Source organism: Phocoena sinus, chromosome 4 (genome assembly GCF_008692025.1).
Source record: "Phocoena sinus isolate mPhoSin1 chromosome 4, mPhoSin1.pri, whole genome shotgun sequence".
In the NCBI taxonomy this organism is placed as follows: domain Eukaryota; kingdom Metazoa; phylum Chordata; class Mammalia; order Artiodactyla; family Phocoenidae; genus Phocoena; species Phocoena sinus.
The window spans coordinates 8985373-9006853 of record NC_045766.1 but is presented as its reverse complement, the minus strand read 5'-3'; the positions used below and the strand labels follow the sequence as shown (position 1 = coordinate 9006853).

The following is a 21481-nucleotide window of genomic DNA, read 5'->3' as shown; positions in this document are numbered from 1 at the left end:
CTGGAGGATGACTTTCAGATCTCTAACTCATGGCCTCTCAGACTGAAGTCTCTCATTTCCCACTTTCTTTCGGACAGTGTAATTTAGAGGAACAGGGCATGGCATGTTCTCTGCTCTTTGATGTAACTTCTACCTATTGTCACACCACGTAACAAAATCCGTCTTTAAGGAGACATTTTAAAAAACATCCATTTAAAAAAAATCCTTGTTACTGTAATTTAAGAACTTCCAAGTCGTTCTACCATTTATTTAACAATCTTCATCTTCAACAAAGCCACCATTTTCCTTAATGACTTAATAGCCTTACAGTTTTTCATCTATCTAAACTGCCGTTTTCCTCCATATGTAGAGAGAATTTTTCATTAAGATGATACTTTTTACAAAACGACACAGACAGTAAAAAGATCAGTGGTTGCCAGGGGTTGAGGGGCATGGGATGGGGAAGATGAACAGGCAGAGCACAGAGAATTTTGGGAAAATACTCTGTATGACACTATAATGACAGGTACACGTCATTATACATTCTTCCAAACTCATATAGAACGTCCACCACCAAGAGTGAATCCTAATGTAAACTACAGAGTTTGGGTGATTATCACGTGTCAGTGTAGGCTCATCAGTTGTCACAAATGTACCACTCTGGTGGGAGATATAGATATGGGAACCAGAGGCTATATGGGAAATCTGTACCTTCCTCTTAATTTTGCTGTGAACCTAAAACTGCTCTAAAAAAATTAAGTGTTTAAAATTAAAAAAAATAAAAAGATTTCAAACCAAAACCTATTCAAATCGACGTAGATCCAATTTATTACACAGAGCTAATGAAGGTACTGAGCTGGTTTATTGGATACCACTAGACAATGTTCCAACGAATTAACATAGTTATCAAAGACTTACATACTGTTCCCATGTCCCCTTTATGACTCCCATCACCATGCTACTCTATGCTTCATCTCTTCTAACTCAATCCCTTCCAAAACTTTCTACTCTGCCCTCTTATAAGCCCCTTCCATAACAGCAAACTTCTTTATATTCTCAAACTATCAATGAATTCTTCTGCCATCAACTTCCTTGTCTACTGTCTACCTATTATACTCCCCTGACAAAACTACTGCCTGCTTTTTTTTCTATTATTATCTTTTTTTAGCTGTGTTGGGTCTTCGTTGCTGTGCAGGCTTTCTCTAGTTGTGGTGAGTGGAGGCTACTCTTCATTGCAGTGCGTGGGCTTCTCATTGCTGTGGAATCTCTTGCTGCGGAACACGGGCTCTAGGCGTGCGGGCTGCAGTAGTTGCAGCACGCAGGCTCAGTAGTTGTGGCACGTGGGCTCTAGGGCACGCAGGCTTCAGTAGTTGCAGCACGCAGGCTCAGTAATTGCGGCACATGGGCTCTAGGGCGTGCAGGCTTTGCAGCATGCAGGCTCAGCAGTTGTGGCATGCAGGCTTTAGGGCACACGGGGTTCAGTAGTTGCAGCATGCAGGCTCAGTAGTTGTGGCACTCAGGCTTAGTTGCCCCACGGCATGTGGGATCTTCCCAGACCAGGGATCGAACCCGTGTCCCCTGCATTGGCAGGCGGATTCTTAACCACCGTGCCACCAGGTAAGTCCAACCACTGCCTGCTTTTGATTGTGGCTAAATCCTAGGTGCTGAATTCTGCTAGACATAATCACACACGTTTATAAGCTTGTATCACCTATAAATTATGATGTCTAATATCACCTTGGCCCCCAAGATCATATATTCTTTTTCAACTCAATTAACCTTTGTTGCTCTCCATAAATCTTCAAATGCTTCATTCTGTCACTCACTATCAGCAAATTATCTCACCCTAACATATCAAGAAAGAGAAATATCAATGATATTTCACTGAACCCTCTGCCATCAAACAAATGAACTTACTGCACCTAAACATCTGTTCTCCATCCTTCCTCTCCTTCTCTCTCCACGAATCCCTCCATCTTGGCGCTAGACTGCATCTGAAACCAAGCAGAGCCCTGCCACTGCCCTGTTCCAAGTACAAAGGCCCCTCCACACCCCCTAGCTCTTGTTTACAGAAGAGGTGAAGTCTCCCAAGCTTCCCTGAGTCACAGAAGAGCAAGCTCAAGAAGTTAATGATTAGGACAATAGAGGCACAGAATCCTTCAGTGTCTGATGCACATTCCTGAGCTGTCTTACAGATACTGTAACTGCCACCAGAGGGAAAACGCTAACTGCATGATGACCAGACTGTCGCCATGACATAAGCTGTTCCACCTTGAGCAGTACTGAATCTATGGCTAGCACAATTCCAAGAACTGGCCTTAAGACAGTGGGATTAACACTATTGCTCATAATAATCTGTATCTTTGTGGGCATCAAAATAATTGTGGCTTTTTCTCCCCGTATATGTAAGCAGGCAACTAAAATTATCAGCAAAGAGATGCTACAGACCCATGTGGACATCTTCCACTCTAAGAATATGGCACCCTGTGTCAGGATGAAGAAGTTACAGAAGATGGACCTTCGCCCATAATCCCACAGAAATGGAATGATGTCTGACAGTGGTGATTTGTAAGCAAATTTTTGCAGGCAGTAGCTCTCTGCAGGAGGCCACTTTTGTCCCATCACTTTAGCAAGGCTATATTTTAACTAACCTCCGGCCCAAGCACACCTTTCAAATCTTTTTGATCACACAGTACTTTGCCTAACCTGTTGATTCTTTCCATAGATCATAGAAGTAGAATTGAAGAATGAGTAATTAACAGATGACCGGATCTCTTCCCCAGCTCCCCCTTCAGTAATCTCGCAATCAAACTGTGTGAACAAAATAGCATCTAAAGAAAGATCACACCGCTCAATGCTCTGTGGTGACCTAAATGAGAAGGAAATCCAAAAAAAGAGGGGATATACGTATGCGTATAGCTGATTCACTTTGCTGTACAGTATAAACTAACACAATACTGTAAAGGAACCATACACCAATAAAAATTTTAAAAAAGAAAGGTCATATTTTGGATCTTTCCAAAAAACGGAAGGGAGTCGACAGGCCTGCACACAATGGGAGATGACTACAAATCTGACCCCCTATCTCAATGAGTAACTGAGATTATTTCCCCTCTTTCCTTTTAAAAACTTTCATGGCCGACCAGAATCTTCGGAATTGGTTGTGGGACAGGAGTCCGCGTTCTCCCCAGATTGCCGGCTCTCTGATTAATGTGACCTTTCCGTTCTTAATCAGCACTTGTCACACAAGTGCTGACTTTTCGAGCAGTGAGCAGCCAAACCTGAGTTCAGTGACACTTCTACTAACTGGAAAAACCGTACTAAAGATCATAATAGAACAGTGTCATTTATCACATCAACTTCAGTAAACGAATTGAATTACCACCAATTTGTTCATCAGTAAAGCCACGCACCCCCTTCTAGTCATAAAACTCTATGATATAGTAACAGAAAGAAAGGGAGATTGGGACAAAAAAGTACAAGAGACAAAAATGGAGTAGGCAGGATATTCTGAATGTCTTAGAGTTTTCTTAAATGGGTTACTGAATATTTTATACATGAGCTAGAAAGAAAGCTTTGAAACAGATATTTTATAAAAAGGCATTACATTAAGTAATTATCTGAATACTATGAAAGCTGTAAGAAGGCATATACAATTGAAGCTAAAATCTCTGGCTACATGTAACAAAATGCTATTCTCAAAAGAGACCTAATAGAGGAAAATGTTCTTTCATCATGAGCAAGATTCCAAGCTCTTGTAAGATTGGAAAACAATTAGTAATTCAGAGAATACTATTTTATTAATAGGTTAAGTTTCCCTAGATCTTGATATTGTTTTTTTCCAGTTTAAAATAAAATAATTACTTTTTCATTTAATCCTTGAAAGTTCCATGCTAAGAATGAATAATCATGAGTAGCTGAACAAACAGTTTTGCTTTTTTTTATGGCTGCAATTGAATTACAGGTAACTTGTCAATTATTAATTAATACCCTCTGATCAAAGATCTTGAAATTTAAGGTGGTAATTTTTGTATATGACCAAATGCAATAGAGTAGGGCATACTTTCTATGCTGTTTTCTATTTCAGAAAGAAATTAAAGCAGTTAAAAGTTAATTCACATGGAAAATGCGCCCTAAGATTTTGCATATATCTATCTAAACAGTTCTTTTTTCTGCCCTTACCCACTTTCCTTAAACATCCATGAAAGTAAACCAATGATATGTAATTTTCTCTCTATCATACCTATGATGTGGCTATTTTTGCTAATCCTTTCCAGAATACTCAGAATCATTTAACTCAGTAATGTACTGTTTTTCTATAAATGTTAAAAATTCAGATTTGAGAAATTAAAGATTTATTTGTTTACTTACGGAATATACAACAGGAAATTTTAAAAAATCAAACAGAAAAACAGGACTTCTACACAGGGAAACCACTGATTAAGTCCAATGTCTGACTACTTACAAAATGAGTCATTCAGTTGTATAAAAGACTTCAAATACATGGAGAACCCCAAGAAAGACATATATTAAAATAAACCAACATACTAAAAAGGTGGTGATTTTTCAAGTAAATATGACAACCCCATTGAAATGCAACACACGGTTTTCTGCAAAAAGAAAACCTAAGATGAAATATATGCTTTATATAAAATATTTACATATACAATGCACAAAACCCACTACGGTTAGTAACCTTTATGGCTTTGAAGAACTAGATATTTACATATCTTTCTTCTGCATGTGCGTGCGTGTATGTGTGTTTTGTATATATTTTTAACAGTTGACAGCTGTTTTAGAGCATACAGAGATGCCAAGCTGAATGAGGGTCTTGATTACTTCAAGATTAGCTATCTAAAGTTTCTATTCATTTTAAGTGTTGTTAGTTGGAAGAGTCATTAGTCACTTCCTTGTCTTATAGAACATCAGCATACATTTACATTGTTAATGAACATTTGGGGTAAATGAATTAATGGCACTTTTAAACATCAATTCAGTCCTAATAACTTTGTATGTCATATAAATGTTGGCTAGGATATAAACGAAAAGCCTTTTCAGTAAAGGTAACTCCTCATTCCTACAAACAATAAAGGATAAAATTAATTTAAAATGTTTTTTAACCGGTTTAAAAAAAAAGAACCTCAATATTTAATGAACTAGTCCAGAGAAAAATAGGCACTTAAGGAAAAAACAAAACAACAACAAAAAAACACCTATGTTCTAAAATAAGCATATAAACCAGAACATTTATATATATATATATATATATATATATATATATATATATACATATATATACTGATAACACAAAATATATTCACTTTTAAAATATCCACTTATCAAAGCGCTTGCATAATAATTTGACTTATTTCATTATGAGTACTTCTTATAGGTATGACATTTAAGAAAAAACATCACTAGGGAGGATTATATCATTCTTACCACTGAAATTCTTTAAATGCTGAAACTGAAATTGGACATAAATAATTTTTTCATATTATCAAAACCTTAAACAGCAGTTTAAATAAAAGCAAATATAAAAATAAAATCACGAAAATAAGTTGCATGCTATTTTCATTAAAAACAACAAGGGCATTTGTATGATGTGGACGGTATTAAAGATGCACTAAAAACATAAACACACTCCATAAACTCAATAGCGTGTATACTACAGAATTAACTACTTAAGGTATCAATTTCTTTTTTAATTCTCCAAACAAGAGTTAATGGCAGACCTTTATTTACATCAATACAGAAAAAAAATCATATTTGAAGTATGTAAAATATATGTGAATGACTAATTATAATTTCTTAAAACAGATCTTATAATCCTGATATATGTATTGAATGAAAAATTACAAATAGTTACTTGAGTCAATGAATCAACTTTAGCAAATATTTAGTGAATTAGTTGAAATAAGGAAAAGGCGTCAAGAATGCTCACAAACTCATTGTTTCCTTCTAAGATACTATATTATCACTAATACTGAGAAAATAATACAAAGCTCTGATACATATACATTTAATACATTTTTATAGGGCAGACCCCGAATACAGTTGATGTTTTAACAACTTCACTACACAGAGCTTTAAAAGTTAAACACAAATCCCAATTATTTAAAAAAAAAAACAAAAAAGAATAATCCAAAAAAAATTATTTATCCTGTAATAATCTCAACTTGCTGAAGGAAAAAATAAAATCCCTGCAAAAATCAACACCAAGAGCTTAGACTTCTTTAAAAGATGTTTGAGAAAAGGCCATTTTGCATTTCAACATTCTTATACTAAAGCAATAAACTGTTTAAGTTTATGATTTTTTTAAAAAAGAATGACAGTGCATTAAACACTTGGCTATAGCTAATGCGTCTGTCTATAATTAAAAGTTGACGTTTTGTGGAATCCATCAGTATCAGAGCGCTCCATATCTATCCAGGGAAATGTTCTTAAAGCTCTCCCGCTCAGCCTCTCTAGAGAATGACACACAAGGCAGGCAGAGCTAGCTGGAGACCCTCTGCCAGGTTTCCCAGTAACCTCAAAATTATCTGCATACAAAACTCACCTCCAGGCTTGTGTGAGTAACTCAACAAGGGGTCAATGCCCACTTCTTGTTCTTCTGGCTGCAGAGGATGTCTAGTTTCAGATAAGGAATGATACATTGTGAGAACTGGACAATGTCACCAAGAGTGACCACCTGGGAGATGAAACATATGGAGAAAAATGATAAATTTTTTTCTGCTATGACTGGGAATAAATGCAAAATGGAAAATGATTAAATGAGCATTACAAACATTAACAAATTTTCCACAGGCTCCAGGGACTGTTACTACACATTGGTAGGCATATACATAAAAGAAGTGAAAAAGTGGCACAAGATTTTCATTTCAACAATTTCTTCCCAAATCTGGACTTCACTGGTAACCTCTACCTCAACATTCAGTTACATTTATTTTCAGTAAACTTCTACACAAAAAGCTGAATTGTAAGTTAAATCACTGTCACATTTATAATATCCTTCATTTTACTGCCAAAATAATACACATTTACTATAGGAACTTTCAAAATATAGAAAATATAGCTAACTGAAATCATTTGTAATTATATTAGCTAAAAACACCACTGTTAACATTTCAGTTTATTATATGTATTCTTTCTGGGCATTTAAAATACATATAGTTTAATCTGATCCACCATGCTAAGTATACTGATTATATAAATTATCATGAGTATTTTCCTTCCCATAAAAAAGTCTATATTATCACTTCTAATGGATCCCTGGTATTCTTTATATAGCTATAACAATTGATGTAAACCAATTCCTTATTAGCAAACAATTAGGATACTTTTAGTTCCCCAACACTATGAATAGCCTCACAATGGATATCTTCCAGTAATATCTCTGTGCTGTATCCATGATTATTTCCTTAGGATAAAATCCTATAAGCATAATTGCTGGACCAAAATATTTATTTTTAAAAAATAAGATTTTAAGATAAGTTTTGCCAAATTATGCTCTAGAAAGATTTGTATATAATAGAACAATTCATTTCCCCTGGACCCTCATCAACAGTGGGAAGCAGTAATTCCTTGGGCTTTTTTTTTTTTTTTGGACCTATATGATAGTCAAATTGTATATTGCATTTGCTTGATACCTAGCGAGATCACTGAAGACTTCATATGTTTTCTCTGACATTTGTTATTGTCTTTTGTGGATGCAGTTTATTATTATGATTGCCTTCATGATTTGTAAGCATGCTTTAAATATTCAGGATATTAAACCTTTGTCATATGCTACATATGTTTTTCTCAGAGTGTGTCTGTCTTCAAATTACATATAGTTTTTGTGGAGATAGTAACTTCTTCATTTTTATGTAGCCAAATATATCTGTATCTTCTTTATGGATTCTACCTCTGGTATTACACTTCCAAAGGCAAGATTATATAAATAACCACCTGTGTCTTCTCATTTTTTGAAGGTTTTCCTCCTCAATTCTCATTTCTATAAATAATTCTAATTTTTTTAGAAATTAAATTGTTTTTGAACTTCCAAGCTACATTAACTACTTATAATATTTTTATGTCTATAAAGTACAAATGAGAATTTGTACTTCCCAAATCAGAATCTTCCAAATAATAGACTGAGTTCGCTACTTTTCATCCAAAATAATGTAAGTAACATAATCTTTTAAATTTTAAGAGCAGGGGGGACAGGAAGAGGAAATGTGTAATGCTAAACTGGAAAAGCAAGTCCAACCAAAATGGGTATGTAGTTTTAAAGGATATAGTCTCCACTTATGGAGGAAAATACCAGAGAAGCCCATGAACACACAAATCCTTGACCAGTCTCACAAAATGCTCCTTTATCCTGTTCACTTAATTTCTAAAACTCTCATTTCATAAAAGCACTCTTGAACACTTTCTCATTTTTATCAGAACCCTCCAACTCTCACCCACCCTCACTCTTGGATCAGATGTTAACATCCTTTCCCCCTCAGCTTATGGTTAAAACAAAAGAAACAGAGGGTTAGGCTAAATCAACACTTGGGAAAGCAGAACTTTTGCTGCCAACATAGTAAGAATTTCTAAAGCCATAAATCCTAAATCCATAAAGCTAAACCATTGTCAGTTCTTGTTTCTTATGTGTACAAATCAATTAACATATATGGAGCACTAACTATACAGAAGGAACTCTGGGGAATATAATCTAGTAGAGCAGCGGTCCCCAACCTTCTTGGCACCAGGGACTGGTTTTGTGGAAGAAAATTTTTCCACAGAATGGGGGGGTGGGGGTGGGGGGTGGGTTAGGAGGGATGGTGTTGGGATGATTCAAGCACATTACATTTATTGTGTGCTTTATTTCTGTTATTATTACATTGTAATAGATAATGAAATAATTACACAACCCACCATAATGCAGAATCAGTGGGAGCCCTGAGCTAGTCTTCACTTACCACTCACTGATAGGGTTTTGATACGAGTCTACAAGCAATTGATTTATTATGGTCTCTATGCAGTCAAATCTCTCTGCTAATGATAATCTGTATTTGCAGCCGCTCCCCAGCGCTAGCATCACTGTCTCAGCTCTACCTCTGATCACCAGGCATTAGATTCTCATAAGAAATGTGCAACCTAGATCCCTTGCACGTGCAGTTCACAGTAAGGTTCCCGCTCCTGTGAGAATCTAACGCTGCCACTGATCTGACAGGAGGTGGAGCTCAGGTGGTAATGTGAGTGATGGGGAGCGGCTGTAAATACAGATGAAGCTTTGCTCACTTGTCCGCTGCTCACCTCCTGCCGTGCAGCCCAGTTGCTAACAGGCCACGGACTGCTGCTGGTCCATGGCCTGGGGGTTGGGGGCCCCTGTGGTAGAGGAGAGCAAAATGTAGATAAGCAATTATATTATAAAATAGAATCTGATACATTCTGCTGATCAAATGAATGAGCAGGTTAAAAAATAAAGTCCTCTACTATGGAGAAGAAAGGCTCACCAAATGCCAGCACCTAATGGGGTCAGGCAAAAAGCATTATTAATTACAGTTAACATCTATTAAGTAGTGAATATATGACAAAAACTACTCTAAACACTTCACATATACTCAGCATTTCATCCTCCCAACAACTCAATGACGTATCTTCACCATCATTTTCATTTTAACAAAGAGAAAACTGAGGTACAGAGAGATGAAGCAATTTGCTTACAGTCGCACAACTAGGAAGTGTTGAACAGCCAGACTGTGAACACATCCTATCTGGCTCCAAAGCTCACCCTCTACTCAGTACTACACTTGGCTCCTGTTAAGTCAATGAGACAGACAAGAGAGGCATAAAACAAGGGGGTCTAAGAGGACTGGGTCTGTGAATTATTGGAACATCCATTTCTCTGCTTCAACATTTTCAAGAAAAACTGGAAATACAGAATTTTATGTGAAATCTCTTTACTTGTAAGTGTTGGCAAATAATAAAAAAAGAAAGAAAGAAACTGTGTGGAACTGATTAAACACGTCAAAACTGTATTTGGCCATGGACAACTATTTTAATGTAAAATTCATATTCTCTATACACTTTGTCATACTCTTTAAAAATACAAGGGTAAACACTCGAAATGAATATTGCAAGTTAACTGCCAGACTTCCTTAAAATTTCTTTAATATCCTATACTATGTTTTCATATCATTTCTCATTTTTATAGTATATACTTCTGTTAGACTTCATATACGTAAAATATATAAATAAGGGGATGTTATATATTTTAAACTCTATGAGAAATAAACAACAAGGAAACTGATATCAAAGTGTATTTCAAAAAGGAACATCAGAAGAAAAAAAAACCCTCTCTATGGCTAAAATAAAATACAACATGACGATGTTCAAATATTCACTCAAGATGCTCAAAGAGACTTAAGACCTTTTAAACTCCTTAGAGAAAGTTAAGTTCAAGTCATTCACTGATTTTAGCTTTAATAATAATTCTTTAGAAATTGAGATGTCTGTGGTAACACCCAATAAACAGAATACAAAGTTTACCAACCATTCTAGAGAACCAGGCATCTACTATATGCTAATTAGTCATGCCTATAGGTTGAAACTGAGTCACTGAAATGCTTTTATTGTCAAATAAAGCAAACCTGCTGAATAGTAATAATGAGTTATTTTCAAGAAATACGTTGAAGATAAAGTTTGGACAATATCCTTAATTTTCTTTTAATCGTAGATTTAAATAATAATCTAGTTCAGAAGTAACTTATTAAGTAGGCGCTGTTTTGTTTTTTGTTGTTGTTTTAAATACAAAGGGCTATTTTTGCTTTTTAGAACATAAAAGAATATTTAACTTTGTTGTTTACTGCTACTGTGATTACCTTATAAAATCACAATACAACGTTGCTTTCAAATATGAAGTAATTTTTCCAATTTGTGTTCTGTGACTATAACAACAACCAAAAATAAAGCAGAATAGCAAAGGTTTTTAAACAAATGTATCTATATTTGTTTTAATCACTATTTTGAATAAATTTTGTATCTATGAATATCAGACTATAAGAAAATATTTAATAAAAATTCAAATACTTAAGGGAATTTTTTGTGGTCTGAAGATTTTAAGATAACCCCTATAAAAGTCAAAATGGTATAAACATTTTGAAACTCACAGTGGACCACTGCATCTTATGTTTGTATACTTGCTATGCCTTAATCTTCTCTACACAGAAGCTAGACATATATGTAGAAAAATATATATATAATGACCAAAAATATGTATCTTAGTAAATGACTACTCAAATCCATAATTGATGGAGTTCAGTTTTCTTAAATAATGCCAAGTTGTCTCTAGAATTTCTCTGACTGACAAAAATGGTAAAGAATTTTAAAAAATAAAGGCAATCTTATTTTTTCTAATTCAGAAAGCACAGCAATATACCTTCTAAGACCTGAGAAAGGAGATATCCCTTCTTTGCTACACTTACTATAAATAACAAAGTTCCTACTGCACATGAACTCAACATTCACAAAACTCAAAACTGGTTGTGCAGCGTGGTTTTACTGCCATCCTGGTCACAGGAATTGACACATTAGGCTGAAAGTGCCATTTAAAATCCCAGACTAATCTTAGGACAGTTGTAGTGGCTTCACATATCTGGTTCTTGCAGTATTAAATCTTAAGATAAAAGTGATCTGTCTGAAAGAAGGGAAGTCTTGTGAAAATAGTATTTAATGAAAGGGTAGGAGTTCAGCACTAAAGCTTGGAAGACAGTCTTAAAGTATGTTAATTAAATTTCAGAATAATCTATTTTCCATGTAAACTGAAGCAACAAAAGCAGTCTGTAAGTGAAAATTTCAAATTATTAGCATGATACAGACAAAACAAAAGGTTAGCTGAATAAAATTTCTCACTTTTAAAATGGCATCATATAAACAAAACCTCTAGAAAAATAGTTTATTTTCTCTGAATCTGAAGTTCTACGTATTTCAGCTTATATTCGTTCTATCACTGTTTCTATTACATAGGCATAGAATTAGCATTCTGAATTGTGTCTTCTAAAGACATCCGTATTCAGAAAAGCTCATATAAGCATATTCCATTCATTTATATTCTTGCCTGATGGTAAACTTAGAAGTCAAACACTGAAGTTACAGAGTAATATTACTTTACATAAAGATATCTCCTGTAAGAAAAGCATATCAAAGAGCTTAAATGAACTATTTTCAGAGCACAATTATAAAAGGGGGAGAGCATACAGCATGAATGACTGTTACAGGTAGTATGCATTCACCATGATGGGTATGCAACCTAAAATATGACATCTTGCCTACAAAAGCAAGAAACTGATAGAAGCTAGATTTTTTGTAATTAAGAGAGTAATGGACCATTACCTGTAGAACTGGCAAAAAACAAAAAAACAAAAACTTTTATTTAGAAATATTGGTAGCTAGAGGTAAATTTGATGGTCAGGAATAATGATGTTTTAAAATCTTAAGTTACAAGGGAGAGAAGGAGGTAGAAAAGGAGCAAGGAAGAAAGAAAAAGAAATGAGAAAGAAAACAAAGACAAAGGATGAAGTCCCATTTTTAAATTCTGTCAATCTTGAATGCAAGAGTGCTACACTGGGCTTTAAATAAGTTAATTAAGTATTAAAATCAATCATCTGAAAGTCTTAATATTTAATATTGGTTAGATTGTATATCAAAGTAGTTTTATTATTTATTTACTCTAAACCTTTCCAGAATACTTCATCTGACAACAGGGGGTCTGTTTCTCACAAGATAAATGCATTTACAATGCCAAATAAATTATATATAAAAGCGTTTGTCTTAATACACGTCATTCAATATTAAAAATCACCCATTGGTAAAATCCTGAAACCCGAATTCATTTTTACCAACCACACAATTGTATTATTCAAGTGCTGTCTATTAAATACCTCAGTGTAGGTATAGGACTACAATGAGGGTCTACACACTGAGAACAATGATCAAAAGAAAATTAACACAGATTTAAACCTTATAATTAACAGGCTATTAGAACAAGAATTTTAGGGTGAACAATCCACTATAAATATACCAGATTCACAAACGATACACACTATCAGAAACATGTAGAAGATACGAAAGGTTCACAGGTGGTCTTAAGTATTTTGTATTACAAAATAGGAATATGTTTGGCCTTTCAATATCCAAATGCTATAAAGTAACAGAACGTGGCAGTTGTGACCATATAAACAAGAGGAAATTGAGCGTTATAAAGAGCTAAAGTGGCCTGACAAAAAGCTCTCCAGCATGTATGCTCATGTGGTTTCAGAGTTCTCTTGAATACATGCTCACAAAGCAAAGACTGAGAAAGCAGCTCAGCCTAGTAACCAAGCGTTTCGTTTATTATAGCCTTCCATTGCTACTGCCATATTTTATGTGCATAGACACCACCTCTAGCCTTTACGCTATTCGGTCAGCTTTTCATAAAATCAAGAGAACTACAACAATTAGGAGTTCAGGAAGAATGAGCAAAACAGAAAATGAAAAGAGAAAACAGTCACAGTTAACTTGTCAATTACGTTAAACTGATGATGATGTGAAGAACAAGGAAAAGAAACAAATGGCTACTCTTCGCAGAAGCATCACATCATCAAACATTCTGGTCAAAAAACAAACAAAAAACATCCCCTTGGGGGCTTCCCTGGTGGCGCAGTGGTTGAGAGTCCGCCTGCCGATGCAGGGGACACGGGTTCGTGCCCCAGTCCGGGAAGATCCCACATGCCGTGGAGCGGCTGGGCCCATGAACCATGGCCGCTGAGCCTGTGCGTCCGGAGCCTGTGCTCCGGGAGAGGCCACGACAGTGAGAGGCCCGTGTACCGTTAAAAAAAAAAAAAAAAAATCCCGTTGGTGCAAGCCTGGGGAGGCCTGAGTTGTTTCCAGAAGCCTATGAGCAACTGTGAGGAGACCCGTCTGAAAGTCCGTGGGGACCTTATATTTATCCCTTGGTTGTTAGTAAGTGGTAGGGCTGCGAAACCCAAAGAAACGTTACTAAAAACAGTACTTTTAATCAAACAATAATAACAGCAAAAACATAGCATTTATTGGGAAGCAGGCACTGTTTAGGCACTTTTACATTTCAACCTTACAATTCCTCTGTGTAGCAGACACTCTTCATTATCCCCTTTTATGATTAGGCAACCACAGAGAAGTTAGAGAACTTAGAGTCACAGAGCTGTTAGTGGCAAAACCACCTCAGGATTTATAGGATGAAAAGTTTTCTTTATTGTTATGTTAAATATAATGCACAGGCAGACCGTGGAGATACTGTGGGTTCGGTTCCAGACCACCGCAATAAAGCAAGTATCCCAATAGAGTCACTGGAATATTTTGGTTTCCCGGTGAATTCGAAAGTTATGTTTATGCTATACTGTACTCTATTATGTGTGCAATAGCATGTCTAAAAAATGTACATACCTTAATTTAAAATACTTTATTGCTAAAATATGTTAATTATCAGCTGACAACGCAGGGTTGCCACAAACCCTCAAATTTGTTAAAAAACACCACGATCTGCAAAACACAATAAAACGAGGTATGCTTGTAAGGGAAAGCATTCTAGTTTACTTTTCTCCCATACAAGCTTTGCAAAATCTAGGATTAAAAGTTCAATAGGCCCTTTATATTTACAGGGTATATGTGCCCTCCCAAATCACCATCTGAGAATAAATGCATATCTAGAGAGAAAAGACAATAATAAGTAAGCTATGGATGCAGACATAGTTTATATACGCCTCAGCAAAATTATAGTTTATGAGTAAGCCACATGACCTTTGGAGTCACTATCAAACAGCCAAAACTGTGAATTACTTAAATCCCACAATGCTATGATTCATATTACGCCAATCACTGCAGTTCCAAGTAGCATCACTGAGGGGAGGCCAGCTGCTCAGAAGCATCACCTGATCCTCTCTAGCCAAAGTAGCCTACACAAAAATATCTATACTTTCCTCCCTCCACAGTTTTATTCATACCTCTTTCCCTCCTGATGAGGCCTTTCCCATTCACTTTTCTAAATCCTAGACATAATTTAAACACCCATCTTTTCCTCTGTGGACCAATGCCAGAAGTCATTTCTCCCTGCTCCTCCATGGTAGCATTTCCCTCATGTGATGGACCCCAGGAGCCTGCCTGCAGGACAATATTAAGCAATAAATGCTAGTAGTTAGAATATGAAGAACTACGTTTGTTCTAAATACATTTTGGTCAACAGCATTAGTACCGATTTTTCTTACAGAGAGAAGGTATGTAATTGAAGACTTCAGTAGAAAGCAAAAAAAAATTTTTTTTTTGCTGTACGCGGGCCTCTCACTGCTGTGGTCCCTCCCGTTGCGGAGCACAGTCTCCGGACGCGCAGGCTCAGCAGCCATGGCTCACGGACCCAGCCGCTCCGCGGCACGTGGGATCCTCCCAGACCAGGACATGAACCCGCGTCCCCTGCATCAGCAGGCGGACTCTCAACCACTGCGCCACCAGGGAAGCCCAGTAAAAATTTTTCATTCAAGTTTTTGCTTCCCCTCTGTAGTGTGACCACTCCTAACCCCCTCATTGTAGATTCATCTCTCACTGACACTCTGGCAATACCCTCCCCTAACTGGTCTCCCAGCTTACATTCTTCCTTGCTGCTGTCAACAGTGTTGATTGCCTTTCCAACAAAATTCAAATTTTGTTCCGGTCCAAGTGCTCCTGGAGAGATACCCAGGTGGGTAGTTATAATTGGTCTAAGCCAATCGTGATGGTCCCATTTCCTGTGTCAGATTGGTTGGGATGAGCCATTCGATGTGAATGGAAGTTGCCCTAGGTTTTTCTCTCAGTTACAAAGACTCTTAATAGCAGTGGATTAACCAACCTAGATTCACCCTACCTCTTGCCATCTTGCTATAGGTAGTAACAGAATCCTTACTGTATAACCCAACTGAGATTTCCTGTTACTGCCAGATTTCACAGCCTAGCATACCCACCTCCTACAGTCCATTACCACACAATATCCAATGCAATTTTTTTCCATTGTAAACTGTTTCCCAACGTACTTGGCATAAAATTCAAACTCTTGTTAAGAGGCCCTGGATCCAGACCCACGCCTAACCCTCTGACCCCACTCTCCCCTCGGTCGGGATGCTCTGGCCACACAGTACTTCTTTCTATTCCTTAAACAAAAATCCAGCTCCGGGGGGCTTCCCTGGTGGCTCAGTGGTTGAGAGTCCGCCTGCCAACGCAGGGGACGCCGGTTCGTGCCCCGGTCCGGGAAGATCCCACATGACGTGGAGCAGCTGGGCCCGTGAGCCATGGCCGCTGAGCCTGCGCGTCCGGAGCCTGTGCTCCGCAACGGGAGAGACCATGACAGTGGGAGGCCCGCGTACAGCAAAAAAAATAAAAAATAAAAAAAAAAAATAAAATAAAATCCAGCTCGGGCTTCCCTGGTGGCGCAGTAGTTGAGAGTCCGCCTGCCGATGCATGGGACGTGGGTTCGTGCCCCGGTCCGGGAAGATCCCACATGCCGCGGAGCGGCTGGGCCCGTGAGCCATGGCCGCTGAGCCTGTGCGTCCGGAGCCTGTGCTCCACAATGGGAGAGGCCACAACAGTGAGAGGCCCACGTAACAAAAAAAAAAAAAAAAAAAAAAATCCAGCTCAGTGCCACTCTAGGTCTTCGCACAACCCCATTTCCTCTGCTGGGACGCTCTGCCCCTTAATATCCTTCAGTTATCTGCTCACATGCAGGGCAGCGCAGAAAGCTTTTCCTGGAGCATATCTAATCCACTGGCAAATCTTGCTAGTTCGACCTTCCAAACAAAATCAAGCATTAGGCCGTTCTGTACCACAACCACCCTGACCCAGGTCACTGCCAGCCCCGGCTCGGACTATTTAATTTCCTCCAATACGGCTCCCTGTTTCCAACCTGGCTGGTCATCTACGGTCCATCGACCCACAGCAGTCTGTGTGATCCATCTCAGATTTTAACTCAGCGCGTGCCTCACCTCTGCTCAAAGCTTTCCACTGGTTTCTCATCTCACTCAGAAGAAAACAAAAAATCTTCACCGGACTCCACAGGATCTTGTCCCCAGCACTGCTTTTTTTGAGCTTTTACCCTACAGCTCCCCTGCCCCTGCTACTCAGGCTCTCCAGGCCTAATGGCCTCTTTGCAGCTCCTCACATGTGCTAGGCAAGTTCCTGCTGCTGGGGGCCTTTGTAGAATACTGTCCTCAGTTCCTAAACACTTCCGTGAGGTATCCATCCTCAGAGATGGCTCTCCCACACTGCCTTTCAAAGTCCAGGTTCAACCGTCACCTCATTTGTTAGGTGACCCATGATCACAGGGCCACACTCGACACACACCCTCCCTTACTCTTCATCCCATTACCCAGCTTTACTTATAATATGTATCACTACCTCACACAGTACAAACTTACTCGTGTTTTGTTTAGCGTCCATCACCCCTTATTATAAATTCTATGAACGCAAAGGCTTTACCTATTTTATTCACTTCTGTATCTCCCGTACCTGGAAGGTACCCTTATTTTTTTTTTATTATGGCATTCCTGATGACAGTTTGGACAAATCCAATAAAGTACAATGAGAGAAACCTAATTTGAGTCCCAGTTAGTTATTAATTTAAATCAGTTTTTCAAGAATTCCTAGGTACATGTTAGGGATGTATATTAGCACAAAATACATGAAAGAGATTAGAATTAAAGATATTTGAGAAGACAGATCCCATGAAACAGACTAGAGATTAGGAAGATCCTCTAATAAGAGTTACTCTAAAGAATCAAGGACCGGTCCCTCTAGGTGAGAGGTAGCACGAGGCCCTGGGCTCTCTCTTGGGAGAGCCTGCGGCAGCTGAACAAACATTCGGTGCTGCTGCTCAGGACTCTCTCAGAAACACAGCATGGGAGAAGAGAGCCCAAGTTCCCTGTAGACCAACAGGTTCTCAGACACCCCCCAAACCCACCCCCCCCCCCCCCGCCCACACACAGACACACACACACACTCTTCTGCCACCTGCACTCACCACACTCTACAGTGGCCAAACTGCTCCCTTTTAACGTTGCCCATTGGTTAGAAATGCTCCACGGAAGCCAGGGAAGACCAAAGACGGCAAGAAATCCACACATTTTACCCAACCTGTGATCCGTGCTCTGTGAGTCAAGCCCAACCACTTACTGAAAAAATAACCCATGTCTCTTGTTCAGGGCTGGAACCAGAAGGTTAGCGGCTCAGTATACTAGTACAGTGGGTGAGAACTGACATAAGCCCTTGCATTTCAACTGTAAATGCTTAGATTTTGAGAAATTTCTGAGAAACTAGCAACATATGCAAGCTTTACAAAGTTAGCCATCCCACAAATAAACAATAAAAGGACCACGCACAGGCCGATGATGAGAATATGTCATAAACCCATGACAGTGATTAATCAAATTAATGAAGTTCCTGACAAAAGTTAACCACTGGAATTTCTAAGTTTCCGTATGTAAATTACCAAAACAAACAAAGAAAAAAGGAATAGTATTTCAATGACAAAAGTAGAGTTTGAAAGTATTTTAGAATAACATCTGGTTTACATTTGACATCAAGTAGGTGATATCTTGTGGCTAATCTTTTAAGCCAATTTTATTAAAAATACACAAACACAAAGAAGGTATGCTATACAACTAACTCTGTATCTCCTCTTGTTTTGAAAGATTTTTTTCCTTTTATTTCAATTATCTCAATTATCTTTCTCTTCAGAAGAAATTAAATTCTAGCTAAAAGATGTTTTTTCCATTTGTTAATTTCATGTAAGACCTATCTCATGACTAACATGAGAATTAAATAAGATCATGTGTGGGAACACATACCAAAAACTGTAGTGGAACCGAGGTTCTGCGTTGTAGTTTACTGACAATAATAATCAGTATTAACATTTTTTATATAAGATAGCAGATGTATGATTAACTACATCTTTTTAAGGTTATATTGATACTTCTACTCAGTAAAAGTGGTGCAGACTGCAATAGAGAGCAAGAATTACCTGGAAGAGGGAGGCAGGGAAACATCCTGTGGGAGGGCTCAGGGGAGACACAGGACGTGCACGTTCCATTCAGAGTCCTGAGGAGTCAGACTCAGTAAGTGGAGACTCCATGTATAAGGCTTGACCTACAGACCACACTAAGATCCTGAGCTGTTTCCTAAGGACAGTGGAAGCTACTGAATAACTTTAGGAAAAGAGGAGAGAACGCGGGCTGTGGCTTCTCCACATTTACTCTTTCTTCAGCTATACAAAACTGCATCCCTCAAAACTTCCATACATATGGCTCCTCTGTCTGGCATTACTTTCCTCGCCTTCTTTGCTTAACCAACTGCTACCTGTCCTTAAGATTCAGCTCAAAAGTCACCTTCCCACACCTTGCTTCAGACACCCATTTACCTTGTGTACAACTCCACACTAAAGTGAACCATTCTTCAGTATAATGGTTGGTTTTCCACTAACCTCTACTCTTTCTAAGGAGAGAGGACGTGTTTTATTCATCTATACTCCAAGGTACGAACATACAAGCACTTGCAAAAATCATTATTCAATGAATCAACAAAACCCAAGACACGATTTAGTATAATTCCCAGATATGAGGACTAATTGAATTATACTTGCTCCTATGCATAAGCATACAAATTGAAATGACTTAAAAGGGCCTCACAGTATGTCATAGGAACGAATACTGTCTTAAATTACACTGAGCTACAAGAGCTGAGCGATGCCCCATACTGTTTAATATGACCTAAAACACTCATTTAACAAATACATGTTGAATACCTACTAGGGGCCAAGTACCACAGCACCGTTCCTCATAAGAAACGCAAATTCAATAAGCAGTGAGCTTAATTCTATATACTACTTGGTGAAAATTACCACTGTGATACTGTATGTTACAACAGCACTGAAATGTAACACTCACTTCCAACCATAACTCTGGACATTCTCACATCAGATAACAAACTAGATTACTCAGAATGTTTCCTTTTCCACAAAATCAAAAACCTTTTTGAAATGTCAGCCTTGAACATCATAAAATTATACAGAATGATGAGGAACCAAGACTATAGTGCATATAAATATGAGAGCATATTAGACTGCATTTAATTACCAGTTCAAACAACAACCTGATCTAACCTTTGACAAGTAAAATAAATATTCTGAATAATTTAACTAATGCAAACATTTGCTGTTAATGCTGCTAATTATAGTAAGAGCTGGAAAGAGAAGGGGAAGAGAGATGACGAAAGGAAGAGAAGGGGAGATGGAATTTTTTTAATTAAGGTTGAGATCTGCAACTATTCTTTGAAACATGAATTTTTTCAATGAATTCAATTCGCATAAAAGGGCAAACTCAGCTGAGCAAAGTTGCTTTATGAATACTCAGATAAAGTAACATTTATAGCTGATTAGAGAGCCCACTCTTTCAGCCAGTAAAAATCACTAGACTACCATGGGGAGGGGAAAACTAGGTACAGATGAATTAGGGTATAACTGTCCCCCCTTTCATTCAAGGGGCTCAAAGTTTAGTGAGAAAACAGCTGAGAAAATAGGTTGCTAGCCTTAGCATTAATTAATCAATTGAAATAATAAAAATAAAAATACAGATGCCCAGTTTAATCTGAATTTTAGAAAAACAACAAAAGCAATAATTGGAACATGCTTAAACTAAATGTATTCATTACTTATCTGATTGTGCATCCTGTATTTTATCTGACAACCCTACACGTAGATAAATGAAGACAAGTATTTATGGGAAAATATGTGGTATATCCACTGTAGGAGCTCCAGGATTAAATGAGACCAGAACTCTCAAAAGGTGAGATCCCCAAAGAACTCACCCTCAGGCAGGAAAGAGTTGTTTTTCCAGAGCTGCTATCTGATTGCTAATGGGAAAGACCAAAATATACTGCAAAAATGGACAGCTCCAGCCCACCGGAACTTGTTTTTCAATTGTCCTAAGAAAAGGGGCTATAAAAAAAAAATACAATAAACAAATGAACAAACAAATGTCTTAATGGAAATCATCAGCTACTAAATGGCAGAAAAATGAAACATCCAGACAAAAATCCAGGAGCCACCGAGGACCCTGCTAAGTGGAAAGAGAGTACAGGACTATTCTTATATTGAGATTATTATCTTTACCCCTGAGAGGAGGTGCATTTAGAAATAAAAAATCCAAAGAAAACTGAACTTTGTTAATTTGTTGAGACCACTCTTATTCAAATATATAATCTTCTCATTTGTGTATTATAAATGTTAACTATGATTGATACTGCACAAGAATCTAAGGTATGATAAGCTCTTAGCGTAGCCTTAAATTTAGAATAATTATTCAATAATGTGTAATGTGAAGACAAGTTATACTCCATATGAAAACTGCCAATTTAACTGATTAGTGACTTCAAAAGGGACTACCCTATTTGCTCGTGTATAAGCTTCCACATGAGAACCAAGAAGCCTCAATATGAACATGAA

The 21481-nt window shown here is 37.6% G+C and overlaps 1 protein-coding gene across 3 annotated transcripts in view; it reads right to left on the bottom strand.

The window, feature by feature from the left end:
- TBC1D5 (TBC1 domain family member 5) overlaps positions 1–21481 on the bottom strand; it is a 548194-nt gene that overhangs the window by 341380 nt on the left and 185333 nt on the right. For all 3 annotated transcript variants that reach the window (XM_032630465.1, XM_032630464.1, XM_032630466.1), the window contains one exon: positions 6539–6670. In XM_032630465.1, the coding sequence (XP_032486356.1) occupies positions 6539–6635 (97 nt within the window). In that variant the 5' untranslated portion in view covers positions 6636–6670. The remainder of the gene's footprint in view (positions 1–6538; positions 6671–21481) is intronic.